The sequence below is a fragment of the Cygnus atratus genome, chromosome 6, assembly GCF_013377495.2.
Source record: "Cygnus atratus isolate AKBS03 ecotype Queensland, Australia chromosome 6, CAtr_DNAZoo_HiC_assembly, whole genome shotgun sequence".
Classification (NCBI taxonomy): domain Eukaryota; kingdom Metazoa; phylum Chordata; class Aves; order Anseriformes; family Anatidae; genus Cygnus; species Cygnus atratus.
This window is the reverse complement of record NC_066367.1, coordinates 6,994,483-7,012,443: the sequence shown is the minus strand read 5'-3', so window position 1 is coordinate 7,012,443 and position 17,961 is coordinate 6,994,483. Positions and strand designations below refer to the sequence as shown.

General features: G+C 39.8%; 1 protein-coding gene across 23 annotated transcripts in view; it reads left to right on the top strand.

The window, feature by feature from the left end:
- KANSL1L (KAT8 regulatory NSL complex subunit 1 like) overlaps nt 1-17,961 on the top strand; it is a 63,395-nt gene that overhangs the window by 16,673 nt on the left and 28,761 nt on the right. For 11 of the 23 annotated variants that reach the window (XR_007708452.1, XR_007708450.1, XR_007708448.1 and 8 more), the window contains exons 3-6: nt 3,740-3,881; nt 7,603-7,800; nt 10,502-10,623; nt 15,357-15,558. Coding sequence is in view for 11 of the 23 variants with exons in the window: in XM_050711432.1 (XP_050567389.1) it covers nt 3,740-3,881; nt 7,603-7,800; nt 10,502-10,623; nt 15,357-15,558 (664 nt within the window). In the remaining 12 variants the exon portion in view is untranslated. The remainder of the gene's footprint in view (nt 1-3,739; nt 3,882-7,602; nt 7,801-10,501; nt 10,624-15,356; nt 15,559-17,961) is intronic. The other 12 variants (XR_007708458.1, XR_007708456.1, XR_007708459.1 and 9 more) reach the window with 3 other exon arrangements.

Here is a 17,961-nt window from a genome sequence, read left to right as displayed (position 1 = left end):
TACTGTAGCACCGACCATTAGTAACTGTTGGAAATACAACATGGTTTGTATGGATGTGCCAGCAGAATTTGAAATTCCTGTGGAGGAGGTAGGAGGGGGAAAGCACGGAAACCAAGTAGAGATGCTCTGCAAAAGGAGCCCAGAGGAGGCAGGACAGACAGCTGCTTCTTTTCTTGTCTCCTTCCCAGCAGAGAACCAGAGCTGGGAGCTTTTGCTGTAGCACCTGATCTGACTTCTTCCGTCAGTCCTGGTTCTTTTTGTAACCTTGGTGGGTGCTTTTTTGTGTTTTTATTTTTATTTTTTTCCCCTCTCTGGATCTGTAGAAGTAATGAGTTTCACATTGAAACAGCTTTCTTTATCCACCTAAACCAACAAAGCGAAAGAAAGAGGGACACCAGAGTTACTAATTATCCTAGTGTTAAAAGTGTTCAGTCATCTACTCCTGTTCATCAAAAACTGCCCCGCAAATTCTTGTTGTCTCATTTCTTTGCTGAGTGAATGTTAGACTGTACACTCCAACATACCAGGAATATGATATACATCAATTACATTTTATTGTTTTATTGGGATAGCGGCTTGTTATTCTTCATTGCTTGGGTTACTGTAATATTTGCTTACTGTAATATTTGCTTGCATGCAGCTCACTGTAAGAGCATAAAGGTAGCTTATAAAGATTTTATCATTTGCTGAGGTGTTACAGGATTTACTAAATAGGTTGTAGAGAAACACATTTGGAGGCAAAGATGGTAAATAAATAATGTGAGCTCAAACAAAGGGCGAGGGACCGAGATAGGAACAGAATTTTGCAGCTTGGTACTTGGCTTGCACCTCCAGCACCTTCCCTTGTGCACCAGTCTGTCTGTCTGCAGGGCATCAGAACTAGGGAAGGGATCGAGCCTTTAACTTGCTTCATTCACCTTCCTCCTGAGGTTAAAATTAACCATGAGCAATTCTGCGCCCGTGTCACCGTGTGGCTGCCCAGCTGCTTGTGCTAACACCAACACGGGACAGCCAGGGCTGGCAGGGAAGAAAAGCTGAAGTTGCTTCCTTTGGCGTGAGCCTGGTCTTGGAACTGGAGGAAACTTCCTCACAGGGGAGCCTCAGGACATTGTTATTACAGTGTAATTAAACTAACAGGATTTAATTGCATACCACTCTTACTTTAAGGCTTTAAGAAATACCTACATAGTATTTTAGAAGTGAACATCTACATAATAGATTTAACACCAAATGCAGTGAATTCAAGACTGAATTCTGTGTTTAAGGAAAAAAAAAAACTGTGCAAACACGTTTTTGAAAAATAACTGGTGATGCAACTTTGGAGCGGATTTGTTTGAGATGAAAGGCAGTAATATACAGATAGGATTTGTTTATCTTAAGGTTACAAAATTTAATTGCTCTTCTGTTATCTGTTGCGGTTAGCTATCTGAGCATGGATTCCCTTACTGACACACTGGTTTCATACGTAAGACCAGCTGTGGCCCTTGCCATTCCTCTTTTTTTGTTTTCCAGCTGTATAGGCTTTTTTTTTTTTTTTTCTCTCCCCTCTTCTGCTCTGCTCCTCCCTCGGTGGTCTGCTTTAGAGCAGCAGTGTTCTCCCAGAACTGCAGCATCTGGCTTGGGCTGTATTTCTGGCAGTGTGCTCCACCTTCTTTCACCTGGCCTTTCTTGGGGTATTGTCCTGCTTCTGTGGAGTTTTTTTGCACCTATCATCTCTATTCCTATTTAACTTCCTGTGTTAAAATTAACTAAGGGAAATGTTACAGCCTCAGTAAGCAGCTTTTTCCTTAGGGCTAGCATTTTGCTATCCTTAGGACCCAAGACAAGTGCTCTCTTCCAGCCACCACACTTGCTCAAACAGCCGATTTCATTGAACTCCACCTTGGGCCAACTGGGAATTCAGATCCTTCCCCCCAAGTTATTTTATGCCTTCCAGAAGCACAAACATGCAAAATCTGTCAATCCCAGAGAAAAGTTCTCCCTGTCTAAAGCAGAATTCACCAGGGTTATTTACTGAGGGCTAGTAGTAATGGGAGAGCAAAGAGAAAGAAGAAGGGATCATCAGAAAAAGGGGTATTCATTCACAAGATGGTTTCCTTCTTCCCTACTTCCTACTTTTTTCCTAGGATAAAATCAGTAACAATTTACATTTATTACCATACATATTTATGAAGTTTTTGAATTTTCTGTTTGATGGTAATCTTTATGTGGTTGCACCCACAATCTGGACTTCAACAGGATGTTTCAATCTCCTGTCTAATTTCCCATGTTCATTTTGTCTGTGCAGCAGAGAGTTTAAGTTGGTTGTAAAATATGTTGGCAGAAACGGGGAGATAATTCCTGGTAAAAATGGGAGATGGTGTATTTTAGAGGTAACCTACCAGAGACTGTGTCTAGTTTTCCTTTTATGATAGTTAAAGTAGACAGAACGTTCTGAGATTTTGAGTTATGTTTTATAATCTTTTCCTTAAAAAATAACAGGATTCTCAAATTTGGTGATTGTTCATGCCAGGAAATGTCTAGCATCTTCTACAGAGTGCTGTGTTACCTTTTCTTTCCTTGTTGAGATTGTTGAGGTAGTTGGCACACAGTTCTGCATGAAACAGCAGTTTGTGTGCAGTGTTCCTATGCCGGTTTGCTTCCAAGTGCTGGTGTCTGTCTTTTCTTTTTTCTCTTGTGATACTTTGGTATTCTTCATTGCCAGGGGAACGAGGGATCACAAATTCTGCCCGTGTAAAACTGACGGTGCAGTGTTATCCAGGGTTGTTCCGATCCAGTAGTTTCTCCCAATAACTTGTTGGAACAAAAGCACTTCTTTTCCAGAAGTTTGGTTTTATTTTATTTATTTATTTTTATTTTTACTATTATTTTAAATTAGTTGTGGCAAACTATTTGACAACCTCGGTAGGGAAAAAAAAGTCAGTCATTTTCTTAAAATAAATGAGCTTGGTTAATGGTAGGGTAGTGGTGGAAGATGCATGTAGAAATACTGTTGTATTATCTCTGTTCCTTAAATTTATCCGACCGTTAAAATGATTTGTTGAGTGGTACCATATGCCATTCATTTGCTTAATATGTAGGTTGAGTAAAGCTTGCTGATTGCAGTAACAAATTTAGCATAATGAAGTTAAGCTAATCATAATGTCAAGTACCTGGAGACATATCCTTTGTTAAAAATACGCCTATTTGTAAACTGCAGCAAGAGCCTTTATTTTGACCTATCTATACTATACTTACCCAGCTATGTTTATAAAACAACTTGAATGAAAGAAAGCTAAACTACTTGGTAGCATTCTTGGCCAGTGACTTGATAGCTCACTGGTCATTGCTGGATGATGTCTTAGTAGATTGCAGTTGTTAGCAACTGATATTCATGGAAGTTTGTGGGAGGAAGTGTGCTGGAAGAATTTGGATGCTGGCTGGTGGAGTGGCTGGAATTCTTCACAAATCTGTAATCTGCATTAACTAACATAGTTGGGTAGTTTCTCCAGCTCTGGGTTTGTAATATCGAACAGAAAAGTAGCCTAGCCTGGGAATAGTTAGCGAATGTTGATGGTACTGGTTTGGGCAAGTTCTGTAGTTACAGAAATAAGCTGATGTGAAACTGGATGGGTATAATCAGATATTTTCTGAAAGCAACTGAGATGCTTGCAACATGAGGCACAGCAGCTGTCAAAAATGTTCTTGTGCAAATGTGGTTATCTTTATTTTTGGACTAACCAGCATTTTGTCTTCACAGCAGCTATACTTCTGAATGGAAGTGGCTTGCAGACAGAGCTAGAATTGGCAGCCGTTGGACATGGCTTCAAGCCCAGATTTCAGAACTAGAATACAAAATCCAACAACTAACTGACCTTCACAGGCAAATACGTGCCACCAAGGTATTGTCTGTAAGCTCATAACTGGGCTTTTCCAATCTTTTTTTTTTTGACAGTGTTTCTTGTAATATTTCTTTGGTTCCTCGTTGTTGTTGTTGTTTGTTTTGCCCTGGAGTTCTTGTATCTGAGTGGACTGTTGCACACAAAGGTTAATGACAAAGACATCAGGAGTTGAAAAGTGTTGTACCCTAGAGGCATCAGTACAGGTCTGGGAGTCAGGAACCTTCCTATCTGTGATAGTCAGAGACTTTGTTAGTGACTTTGAGGATCCTGGCACAAGGTACTTCATTTATCACACTATTTTCCACTCAGTAGAGAGGCAAGATTTAGCTTTTAGGAGGGGTGGTTGGCTATTCATTTTCATGTTGTGAGGTTTGGGGGGCTTTTTTTGTTATTTACAGTGCGTGTTTATTCTGAGGATTAGTTAGTTAATGTTTGTACAGCACTTTGAACAGGTCAAGGATTAATTATTACTAAAATTCCAAAGTGTATAACTCATGTACTGGCCTTTGTAAATCGAACTGGCTAGACAGTGGTAAAGTCACATTCCTAAAACATTATTAATCTATCTATCTATCAATTTAATGGCTTGTCCAGGTCAGTCTCCTGAGCAAGAAGCCTAAGCCTGTGATCATTCTGTTGGTGTGATCGTAGCAGGTTTTGGAGAAGGGCTCGTTGACAAACCTCATGTAAGTTGTGTGATGTGTCCTGGGGTCAGATAAGCACAGGTGGAGAGGAGCCAGGAGATGCTTTACGTTTTACGTGGCTGAACATGGGACTTGGAGGGAGGAAAAAGGAGAGGGAAATCATGCTAGAGAGTGTTTCCTTCTGATCACATAAAGAAGAATTATTCCCTCTGCCATAGCCCTCAAAGGCCTTCTTTTCATATCCAGCTTTGTCTCTCCCGGTCACAACTTTTCCCCAGTTAGGTTTTTCTTTAAAATAGAAGTGAAAAGGAGATTTTGTATTTTGCTGAATGCTGAGAATGTCCCTATTTTAATGTTGTCCTAAATACCAGATATGTGCTAGATATGCTAAATACCAGATACGTGACAGATACATGCAGCCTGATATGCCCCAAACCTATCACACTTTCAGGTGGCATAGATCTCATGAGCTGCAGAACAGGGAGAAAGAAATAGCAGAGAAATGAGGGAAAGAGCATTCTTTTAGTCATGCATTTTCTTCGCATTAGGTGGCATGTTGGCTCGCAGCCTAGTCATCTTCCTTGTGGAGATCTTTAGTGACGTTCCTTTTTGCAAACTTCATGCCCCTTTCACCAGCTGTGGTGTTCAGCGTTTGGCTTTGTGTCCCACGGTGAAGGTGGATGTGTATTTTCTTTGGCTCTGGTCGTTCTGTATGCGCGTTTGTAGCATACCAGTGCAGCGGCTATGGAAGGACGTGCGGGCTGATAGAAGAGCTCTTTGTTTTCATTTAGTGGCTGCAGAGTAGTTACACAATATTGTTCGAGCTTGTATGCTTTTTAGTGGTTTCAAAGTGCTTTCTGTATGTTTTGAGTGGAAAAAAAATGTGATTCATAGCCAGTGAACAATGACTTCAGGCACAACAGGAAGGGAGATGGTTAACTTGTGGGCAGTTTTTTGGCCTGATGCATTGTGTCTTCTGCATCCCCGTGCACACAGCAGTAGAAGCTTTTGGATCTTTGAGAGTTGGTCCATTTAAAAACTGCTTATCTGCCAAACAAAAGAATTTGATTTAATTTTGGGGGAAGGGGGCAGGGGAAGTTGATTGCCAAAACATACTGGTTGTAACCAGTTTGACTTGTAATTCCTCTATAATCAAGGTTAGTCTTCTAATCCTTTTGTCTTCCTCTTTTATGCCTATTCTGTCTATTCCTTTTCATATTTTTCAATTTACTCCTCCTTCCTTTTCCACTTCCCTCTTTCCATGCTTGTCAGCAGGATTCCACAACTTCAAAAAATAAAATTTCAATGGAAAGAGGTGGGTGTGGGGGGTTCCCTCTTTTGAGTGCTTTTCCTGTGAGCTTCTGATTTCAGAATTTGTTTTAGACATTTATGGATTGTTTTTAGCCTCTTCCCATGATCAAGACCTGGGATCTTTTTGCTGCCTTACTTTCTAAAGCTGTTGAGCTGGCTTGTCCTCCTGTTGTGGCACATAAAAATTAGAACTATACTTGAACTTCCTTGAACGTACTGCCCACTTTGTAACTGCTGTGGCCTACGGATTAGAGTATGATACTGTCTGGCTTCATTTCCATCTGCCAGAAATTGAAAAGCACCAATGGTGAGCTACTGCCTAATAGCAAATGTGGAAAATCTTGTGTTGACCTGGTGGAAATCCAGAATCTCTGTGGGCCTTTTGGACACGGAAGCAAGTTTTGAAGCACCTGAGTTTGTTTTTGAAGTATTTTGTTGTCAAGTTGAAGTTACAGCTTGAAGTTACAGCTTAAACAGAGGAATAAGTTAGAGGCACGAGGAGGACTGGACAATTTATTGTTTTCTCCTGGTCTCATCTTTGAAGCCTCTTTGAGAATTGCTTTCGTGTTTTAGGGCAAGCTGCTGCTGAGGCAGAAGGCAAGGCACAAGTAAAACTACAGGACCCTTGATTTTCCACAACCTAGGTGAAGTCTGTCCCACCATCTTACAGGGGTTCCTTGTGTTCACATAGTGACAGTTTTCCCTTGCTTTTAGTAGAATATTCCCACTAGAAAGAAAAATTTGAGGCAGAGCAATTGAATGATCCCATTCTTTCAATATCTGGTTGATATCTGAGTAACAGTGAGTAAGTCCTTTCTCTTTGGAATATGTCTGTAGAGGCTTGGTAGCCTTTTCTGAGTATTACCTGTATTTGCTTAAGATAATGACAAATTTAAGAGGACATTTGAGGAACTGTTTCCAAGTTTTTTTTTAATGTATTTTGTTTAATGTTTTAAGTTTGCTAAATCAACTGAGATGTTACCTGGAAATGTATTTTACACTTCCGTTTTCCTTATCTGTGAAGTGGAAAGCAAAATGGGGTGTTCTTTTCCTACTTTCATTTCTGAAACTGTTATTTCCCTACCATGTAAAGCTGTATTTATCTTATTAGGTGACGTACTTTAGATGATAGATCATGTCTCATACCGTGTTTGTGCAGAATGTCTTGAAAAGTAATGAGATTGCTAGAATATGTAGGGTAGTTGCCTCTGTAATTATGAAACTCTAAAAATGCTCACCTTAAAAATCAATTATTAAATTGTAAAAGGCTTTTGTTTTGACTTGTAGCAGTCTGTACTACATAAAACAACAACCTTGATGCGTTTCGTTTAGAACATGGATAAGAATAAGAAAAATAGAGTGCTTTAAAATGCCTCAGAGAAATCCATTGGCTGCAGACTGTAACCAACTTCAAATCAAAGGGTGGCTGTTTCTTACAGAAAAACCTCTTCTTAAACCAGCAGGCAAATGATCGTGTAGTTGCTCTAATAAGTATGAATTTCTGATTTGAATTTTGGCACAGATGTTTAAGCAGTGGTTTAACACTGTAGTGATTGCTATTACAGGGAGTAGCATGAGCGATGCAGCTTTTCATTAATAAAAATACCTGCTATTTCTATATTTTGTGTATTTAAAATCTGGGCTAAGTGCTCCAGAGAGTTGCTGGGAGGATTTAAGGGGGATGTGCCAGGTTCAGCTGCCCCTTAAACATGATTTAGGAGGGTTAATTCATTGTCAACCAACTGTGTTCAATTGCTGTTGTCTAGGGGATGGTGATCTTAGAAGAATTCCCATTTCCAAAAGACATTTTGAAGAAGCAAATACAATTGACAGACCAAGAAGCTTTATTAAACGCCACAGGGAATTCGCAAGCTGCCATTGAGAGACAGGATTCTTTGCCGGAGCATGACTTTGAAATGTCACCCAGCAGTCCTACCCTGCTTTTACGAAACATAGAAAAACAGGTAAAGTAAAATAAGAACTGAATGGTCAATGGAGCCAAATGATTTACTTCAGAAGCAGGGCAGGTTCCATGGTGATGCCATCCGAAAAGGAAGGTATTTTGCACTCCTGAGAGTGGGTGCTGTTGGATTCAAGGGCTTAAATAATACATTGTACACAGGTTTACAAATTAACCTTTTATTTCTGACGCGTCTGTGTTACTGCATTGTCTCCATCAAAGTGGCCACATAACCGCTTCTAAAAGCTATCCCCAAACCTGCCTCTCCCCTGTAGTTAGGTTTCGTGTAGAGTTGCCACAGGTTATTTCAGGAAATACTTGTGTGAGATGAAAGAGTGCAGCTGAGGATGGAGGTATGCTGCATTTTATGAAAGCCCCAGCTGGATATAATTGTTGGGCTGGCTTTTCAAGTGTTGCAGGAGCAATCCGGTTAGGAGCTGAGGAATTCAAGGTACTTCCCAGGCAGAGCCATGAGCAGAGTTTTGGTTCATGGTGTTCAAAACAGTCATTTCCAAGATTAATTCCAGGAAATACGATAGAGACTCCAGCAGGGTTTTCTTTTGCTAGAAAGTACGTAAGGAATATGGTAGGATCACATTGCTGGAGGAGATACAGGAAATTTGTTTTCTGAATGAGTTTATGGGGTTAGCGTAAAGCAAACCTAACAAAAGCAGTATGGTGCATTAATTACCTTGCTGCTGTCCCTAAATTCTTGGTCATATGCACGTTGTTTAAATGGGGTAAAAGCAGCTTTAGATACCATGTCTGTTCCTGAATCTCTGTGCCAATTTTTCTTATTTGATAGTCATACTTTCCTGTTCTTAAAATGCTTCCCCTGTTTGATGGATCTTAACCACAACAGACAGGAGCGTGGAAGTGATGAAACAGGAAACTTATATGCACAGTGCTGGCAATTGCACAAGTTAAACGAAAGAGCATTTTTAGAACGTAGTGAATGTCCCCTCTTAAGTGATTATTTGGAGAATTAAGTACAATTTTCTTTTAGTTAGACACTTAACAATGAGGTACTAGGACTGTGTTTGCTGGTACCAAAGCATTTACAAACAGAGGTCCAAAAACTGCGATGACTTGAAAGTAAAGGTGTTCTTTTAATGCATCTCTCAGATTACACCAGATTTCTTCCTTTTTGACCACACAAAGATTTGGGGTTCGATTTTGATTTTTTTTTTTTTTTTTTTGACTATTGGTTCTATAAATCAGCCTGGACCCTGAGTTTCTTCTTGTTCACCGTCAAGAGTAGCGATGCTGTAGGCTGAAGTATATCCGCACATGTTCCCACATAATTCTTCAGTCCTATGTTAGAGCATTGCTTTGTTAAAAATAAGTAATTTTACGTGTGAACAAAAAAAATGAAACAAAATACAAAATGACTCAGCCTCTCTTTTTTAATACTGTTTTCAAGTTCCTTTCAAAGCTATGCAACGTTTTAAAAACATGTAATTTTTTCCTTGCAGTTGGACGTCTGCCATTGTTGCGGTGTTTTGACATTGAGTAGTCTTTGCTCCTTACGGATTGAATGCTGTTGAGATTTTGAAATCAATCTGCTAAATATTTTACTGACAGCATGTTTGCTTTGTCCAGACCCTTTATAATTGACTTGCTATTTCTGTGCTTTAATATCCATCCCTGAATATTTTATTCTGACGTGAAATTTCTACCTGATTACCCAACTGCATCACTTAAACATTAACAGAAAAGACGTGACTTGTAATAAAACGGAAAATAATTTTTTCAGCCTCTTTCTACATAAATGGTAGCGCCTGAAAACGTAAGCCAAACGTATGGAGTAACCTTTAGTAATTCTTGTTTTAAGCAATCATAGTCCTGAATGATAAACCCACAAAAATTTTAGAAGTTTAAGAAAACGTACTCCATTTCAGATACATTTCATTTATGTTTAGTATGCAGCAGACAGTTTCCTCTAAGTAAACTTGTGGCTACGTTTACTGTTGGGAATAACCATTAAGGTTTGACATTTAAAACAAAAACATTGTGAAATGTTATCTGGAGTCAGTCCACAGCTGCATTGCTTTACAGGGAGTAATTCTTAATTTTAACAAACAACCTGCATTTGTTTTGGGACAACATTAAAAGTCTGGGATTCTGAGGGGTGGGCACTTGTTGCTAGTTTTGAGGACATCAGAAGATTTTAGCCGTTCTGTCTGTAGTTACTCTTGTAGATTTCTTTTTAACTACAGTGAGCAATGAGGAGTATTCTTTTAACAAGAAGAAATACTCTGGGTGAACAAAATGTACAATGAATAGCAGACTCTTTTTTTTCCTGTTGAAATGCTTTCTGGACAGCCACTTAGCTCTGAGCTGCAGCTGTTGTAATGTCAGCTGTAAAGTGTTCTGGTTTCTTCTACCTTTCAAAAAATGTTGGGCTAAAATACTGAAATCACTAATGTATTTTGTATATTATGTATTCAATGTCCGTGGCTGGGAGTTCAGAATTGGTTTTCTTGTTTGTTTGTTTGTTTTTGTTCTGTTTTGTATAGCTGAATATGATAATTGTGAAAGAAAAAAAAAAAACCCTCTTGATTATTCAACATGAAGAAACTAAATATGTTTGTTCCATGATGTATGAGACTGGGACCCTAAGCAGGAAAACAACAAAAGCCCAGGACCTTTGTGCTGTTGAGTATGGATAAGGGTCTGACTGCCTTCCATTTTCTATTTTCCAGAGTGCGCAACTGAGTGAAATCATCAGTAGCCTAATTGCTCCACTCAACCTGTCTCCAGCCTCTTCTTCTCTCTCATCCAAAGCTTGTAGGCACAGGCAGCTGGTCAACGGCATCTCCTTCAGGTAGGTGACAGCGTGGTAGTGTTTTGGTTGAGACCAACTGGTAAAGTGAGGTAAATGGAACGTATAATCCTTATGGTAACAAATTAGGAAAAGAGAACTGCTTTATGTAAATTTCAGGAGAGACAAAGTCTTGCTTGTAAAGTTGAGTGTAGTAAGTTTCTGTTTGGTTCTTAAAGGCATCATAAAATAATGCCGTCACTGTAATTGCACTTACATACTGGGTTGGAGAATGTGTCTGTGTAGTAGTGAAAGGATACAGTAAATATCATGCTACTTTTGATTATTTTAGTCTTAATATATTCAGTCAGCATGAATTCAACTTGAATTACTTGAAAACTGACAAACTAGACTTCACTAGGTTAGTAGAAATCACAAGCAATGCCAGCTGTGGCACTGCGGGTCAGGGTCTGTTTATTTGTGACAGTTTCATTAGTTTGCTCTTCTTCATTTTGAGGCCAAATTTATCTTTGCCAGCTGCTTTTTCAGGAATTTGAGAGAATATTTTTTTAGTTTGTGGTCTTTTGTTCTGGATGGATTTACTTTCCATGTATGTAGCAGCTTGAAATTAATACTGTAGACAAATGTTTCTCAGTACTATCCGTACATTGTAATAATACCATTCATTATTCATGAATTTTCTAATAAGCTAGAGGTACTAATCGGTATTATTCTCAAAACGATACTAAGATAATTATCTACAGTCCTGTCTTACAAAAGACCTAGGTATGTAGGGTATTTCTCTTGAGATACTGGTAATGTGATTTGGGGGGATGGAGGAGCTGCTGAGTTATTCACAGGTCTTGATTAAAATGAAGTGGGTGAAGAAGGTGTTCCCTATCAGAGCTGGGGCCTTCCTGGCAGTGTCTGCAGCAAAACCTAAGTCCCTGGCTCCCAGCTCTGCGTGGGGCTGGCTACACCGTCTGTTTCTGCAGCTTTGCTGCAGAAGCTTGAGCTTCCCCCGAGGAGATTATAATGAGCAGCTTGGATGGGCAGCTTCTTTAACCACCGTCTGTTACCAAAGCGGTCGAGGACTGTGCCCTAAATTTAAGGATGAAGGGGTCCCATCACATAGCATTCGTATTCCTGACGTGTCAGTTGTTTGCAAATAACGCAGGGAAAAATCAGAAGGTTCTGCTGAGCTTTGGAGTAGAAGTAGCCCTGAAACAGAGTTGCTATTAGAGTTGGGGATATGGAAGAAGAGAGGAATTTATGCTCTTGGAAACCCATGTCTTGAATCAGTGATTTCCTCGTGGAACAGATGAGGAAGGGTTCCTGCTTTTAAAAGTGTTTTTAGATGTGTATGAAGTTGACTTCATGACGAGGGGGACTAATGGTGTAACTTCAAGTCACTTTTCTGCATTTTACTTGCCATCAGACGTTTATAAGGAACTCTCCAAAATCAGTCCTCTTTTGGCTTTATGAGCATCACACTGGTTTGAGCAGCTCAGGGAGTGCTCGCTCTAAGGCTATTTTTTTTTTTGTTTTAATGATGATCTCTAACAGCCCAAAGAAGAATGGGAAGACTTAGAAGATTTTCTCAGTGCTGTAGCTCTGAACTGAGAGGCGTGTGACCTTTCTATTTATCATCTTGGAAAATCAGTTAAATTAGTTTAATTTTTCACTTCTTGTGAAGTGTTTTGAAATCTGTAAAAAAAAAAAAAAAAAAAAAAAAAAATGCAGTTCATTAAAGATGGTAATTAAGCACAGGGTAGTGGTTACCATAAGAATCCTGCAGGGAAATTTCACTGACTCCTACTTGTGGTTTTGAGTATATTTCAGGTTTTCATTGTATTTTGTTGTTGTTGTTTAGTGTGCAATTAATTCAGGGAGTTACCTACTGGAGTTAATTTATTGGCGGCTTCTCCCCTCACTCTTCCCAGAGCATTGTGACTGAGTTATGTACTTGAGAAAGTAAAAGTCAAAGTCAATTGAAAAGTAGGGTGATTCGAAAGACAAAATAGAAGGGATGATACCTATTTTTACTTAGGTAAATTGTTGAAATTAGTTGTAGGCTCCTGATTTGGAAGATATGGTTGGCCATGTTTAACGTAGGTCAGCATGTGAGGTGCTTTGAGGTTGGTAATCATGGGTTTGCAGTATGGTTGGTTACTTGGGCTGTTCCCCCTGGAATTGGTGATGCATGCGTGCACCTTCTGGTTGATTAAATGCGGGTAACCTTGAACTGCCATTTGTCAAGGTCTAATTCCATTAGTGGCTTCCTTTTTCCATGTAGCTTTTCTTCCGTCAGTTGAATCTGGATCCCAGTATCAGCCAGGAGCATTGTATGAAGTTAAATGTTTGTAGCAGCAGTTCCTTAAGCTAGTGAAAACCACTTTCTTAGCAGGAGAGAGGAGAGAAAAAATTCCTTAGTTGAGAACAGATAGTCTGTTCTGTGGCTTCTGGTGCGTATGTGTGTCTGTAAGGTCTTGCTCTTCACCTACGCTAGTGCCAGAAAAGCCAACCTGCAAGCTTTGAAAGGAGTGCTTCAGCAAACTCGTGAATTTTACATGTGGGGATAGTTTGCCTCTGTTCTTCTGTAGAATCTTGTTTTGAAAACCATCCTCAATTAAGATCTAAATAAACAGATAACTTCAGCCTTGACTGGGAAGCCTATTTGCACCAGGGGCAGGAAAACCATACTGCTGTGTATTGGAGCTGCAAGCTACAGAACTGACAATTCTGCTTGCTCTGAAAATGGAGCTGAACATTCCTGGAAGGCACAGGAGGGTAAATAGAGCAGCTGGAAGTATTGCAGAGAGATTATCAAAGACCTAGGCAGACCACCAGAACAAAGGCAGGGATTGCAGAAATTGAGGAGTGAGATTTTGGAGCTTTTTGTGCTAATATTCTTGTCCAAGTTGTCTTGTACATAACAGGGAGGTAGTGTAAGTCCAGAAATTGGTCTTGACACTGTCTGACATGAAGGGAGGTAATGAGAGAGAAATCGGGTTTTGAGAATTCTGAGAAAGTATTTTAAGGAAACTTTTGCGTGGACTTTAAATATTTAATTTCTTTCTCAAGCCTTAGAAGTTCAGCATTAGCATTGAGAATGTCATGCTTCAGTATTTTGGGCTGTTTCTTGGCACTTAACATGTCCCTCTAAATAAATTACACCCTTCTTCTTTTGATTAGCACATTTTTTCATTGAGTGTGTGTTGCTTGCTGGGATGGTTTTGATATATTAAAAGGCTGGTTCAAATTCAAGCCAATCAAGCATTATTACCACACCAGTACAACGTGGGACAGTGTTTAATCAAGCTTTCATAGCAAGTGCTTCTGTTTAATAAAATGTTCTATTAGCAGATAGTTACTTGTCAAAAAAGATTGATAAATGGCCTCATAATAAATTCATTTTCAGATTGTATTAAGTTTTTTAATGAATCTGTATCTTGCCAGATGAAGTTCCTGAGAGAAAATAATCATTGGTTCAGAGAAAATAATGCTTGGTGCAGATAGATGACATGTTAGGAACCAAGGCTGAAATATCCTGTGTACTTGCACTTCTCGGGTAGTTCAGAGTTGTAGTCCAGGTCTTCAGTATCATAAAAAACAAATGCACGCTTGAGTGTTTTTCGCAGTAAGTCGTTTTCTTTGCAGGCAGGTGTTGCTACAGCAACAAAATAAAATTGGGACACGTATAAAAGAGAAGCGCATTCTTCCCATTGAATCATTCCTACCCAAATGGAGGGTATTTTGAATTCTCACCTTGTAGCCTACCTTGTTCGGATGAGCAGGCAGGCTGCAGTTAGGTGAGAGTGATCCAGGTGTGTTAAACGAAGGCAGTTGTTACTGTTCTTGGCCCTGTGCTGGCACATGGCTTTTTTGCTCATGTTCTGTATAATAAATATTATTATATACATTCTGTATATAATAAAAGTGAAAATAAAAAAAATACCATATGGTTGTAATAGCCCTCGCTCAGTCCCGCATGCTACTCCAGCAGTTATTACTCTTTTCTCCAGCCAGATTTGCTGCTGTCATCTTATCTCTTTGAGGTTATGTATGAGGTAGGTACTGTTTGGTGATAATGAGTGAATAGATAAACAGGCTGATGCAATTTGATTGTTCTTAGTGGCTTCACTGTAATAATTCTTAAAGGAAGTGTCAAATACCTTTCCCAAGCAAGGCAGTTCCCATCATTTCCCTGAAAGTGAGGTTTAATGGCCTTGTGTTGGACAAAGTAAACGTGCAGAATTCCTGATTCTGATACAAAAGTTTCACAGTGAGTTGCAGCCCCTACAGGAATGGACTCTGGTTTGTAAGACATTAGTAAAGCTTCAGTCCTTGAGCAAAACTACACAAGCTGAAAGTATTCTGGCAGGACTCTAGGTCTTCTTTATGTTAGCATGACTGTTGCTTTGAGTGGAATGTAAGTTTATAGGGAATTATTAATTGTAATTTAACGTTCATAGGTATTAGAAGTGTCGGAGAGAATTCTTGATTTGGAAAACCCAAGAACTGTTACATGCTCAAAATTTTAACTTTATTTCAACATTGGCTTCTGCGACCAGAAAAGTGAGCAAGAATGATAAACTTCCTTTTGTAACGTAACACAGAATTAATCAAAGAGCAAACAAAGCACGTACATGGTTTCCTGAAACAGTAAACTAAAACACTTCAGTATGTCTTAAAATTAGATGGCTAATGCTAATCAGAGCTTGAAATCTTGACCTGTGTACATGGAGCGTATTTAACTTTATGGTTTTCCTCCCTTATTAATTATGAAATTGCAGAGCTTCAGACAACAGAGAAGTATCCTCTTCGAGCAGCTGGTTGCTTGATCATCAGCACATCAAGAAAAGAAGAAGAGACAGGACAAGACTAAGATCTCTCTCTGTAACCAATGTCAGCACATCTGCCCGAACGAGGCCACTACACAGTTTCCAGAAGAGAAAACTCTACAGAATGCGTGGTGCCTGTTACTGGAATCAGCAGGTAGGCCCTTGCCTCTCTCTCCAGGAGACAAAACCAAAGAATCCGGCTGCTAGAGTCAGTGTGTGTCTGTCTGGTATGTCAGAAGCATAGTGCATGCTGTGTTGGTTATTTGTTACGTTCGGGGAGCATATAGTGTGTGTGGTGGGAGTACTGGCTGTGTCAGCAGGAGCTCAGAGTTAATGAGTCAAACATAAAAATTAAAGATCTTGCAGAATCCTGCTTTTTAAACCAATTTGTTGCATGGCTATCTGTAAAGTCTTTGTACAGTCTAAGGACAGCTCAAGAGCTTCTTTGGTAGGCTTGACTGCTGAGGAAACATGCTATGGTGTAAATCAGCTGCCTGCTTGTTTTCAGAGTATTTGGTTTAACTACAAGAAAGTTTACACAGCTGGTGGCACATTATTTTCTAGGAAATTAAATTGCAATATCTTAATCTCGTTTCCGTTTTTACTGTTCTTGATTAGCTACATTGCCTCTTTCATGACTTTTTATGAGTGCTTTAAAACTCCTAAAATTTTCTGCATTACAAAGATATTAATACTTTAAAATGGGAAAAAAAACTGTAGTGCAAGACAAGGCGTATCTGTTCATAGCTGATATTAATAGCATATTGCTGTTAGGAATGTATAATGAATGTAGCTGTGGCACTTAAAGCAATAGTAGCTAATTTGGGAGCAGAGACAGTATGAACTCATTCTTTAGAGCAGTGTTAGTCCCAAGTGATTTTAATTTCTTGATTACTTTGCCTTTTAGAAACAGCATTACAGTGACAGAAATCTTCATGTCTCCTGTTAACTATCTAGAAAATACAAAGTGTACCAATGGTCTGGGGGGAGAAATTTTCCCCGCAAGGATGTTCTGTGTGAGTGTGCTGATTCAGCACGCTCTACAAAATTGCAGTAAGTGTCCTAGTTTTAGCTAAAGACGAGCAGAAAGCAAGAATTTTTTTCGAAAAGCTGTCTGGTTTCTTATTAGCTTGACTTCCCAGCTTCCTGGCCGTGGGGCATAAAGACTTGGCAGTCTGCCTGGAGGGTTGACAGTGGGGGTTACAGTTTGGGAGCTATAGCTCCTAGTCACTTAGGCATCTCCTCTTGCATTAGCCAAGGAGACTGTTGCTGACCTGGGCTTGTTTCCCATTCAGTCCAGTCCATGTCCTGATAAAGAGCTTAGAGGCCTCGATCCCAGGCCGAGGCCTGACCAGTGCTTCTTGTTGCTCCTCAGCAGGAGACTCCAGGACCTTCCCTTCTCCTTAAACATGCTGGGTTTCCGTTCCAGATGCAGCTTCTAAATAGCAAGCTCTTTTGGAAGCCTGCATCCTGCAGGTTCAAAAATCTCAAATACACACCTAGGCATGCAGGCAGAAGTTTCTACAATTGCCACTTATGTGTCTCTGTCTTTTAAAAGCTGGTCTAGAGCAACTACAGTCCAGAAAATAGCAGTAGAAGCTTGTGAATAGAAACTTCATTTCTGCAGACCAGCAGTGGGAGCACAAAGCAGAGTTTGTCTTTATCTTCAACCAGCTGGAGAGCTGAGCTGCTTTGGGTGCTCAGTAGTTTACCACGACTGCAATCAGCAGGCGTGTTTTATGTTATCAGTTAAGGCTTCAAATATTGGAGCTGGGTAACTGTGCGTCTGCTCCATGCTTTTTACATTTCTAGTGCTGGGTTTCTGTGGTCTAAGCCACCTCATGTCTCTGTACTGAAAGCACAGAGATGGCCAAAGATGGTGTGGTAAAGACCTGTGCAGGGAATGCTGTGTCAGAGAGGCCTCCCAGAGCTCGATGAACATAATCTCTTGCTGCCTTCCTTTTAAAAATGACCACTCCCACTCTCCCTCTAAAAAAAAAATAAGCATTCCCATTCTTCCCACAGAGGAGCCTTTAGCATTAGTGAAATGGAAGCAAAAATGTCCTCCATGTTAAAGGAATTCCAGTCTAAATTCCTGGAATTTTAAGGCATATGAAGTGTTTTTATATTTCTTCTGCAGTGATGTGATCCCAAATCAAATTGGTTTGGAATCTCTAGGCTGCTTTCCAAATACCTAAAACACAGTCTTATCATTGTTGAGTTTTAGTAATGGATCTCACGGGTGAAGGGGAGAGATCTGTTCATTTGCATCTCTTGCCTAGTGATCTCTTTATTGACGCTGAATCTCAGCATCTTCAGGGTGTTTGAAGGCCACATATCTTGGATGCCATTGATAGCTGCTGGAAACGTGTGCACCAAGACTGCAGGTCAAATGTATCTTCTATTTTACAATCAGGTACTTGCTTGGAAGGGTTTGTAAAATCGTTGCTAGCCTTAGCAATAGATGGTTGACTGTATGTGTTGTGATGATGAGTTAATGCTTACCGCAGCACTCAGCTCAGAAATCTGTGGTTATGCTGTGGTTTCTACCTGGGGA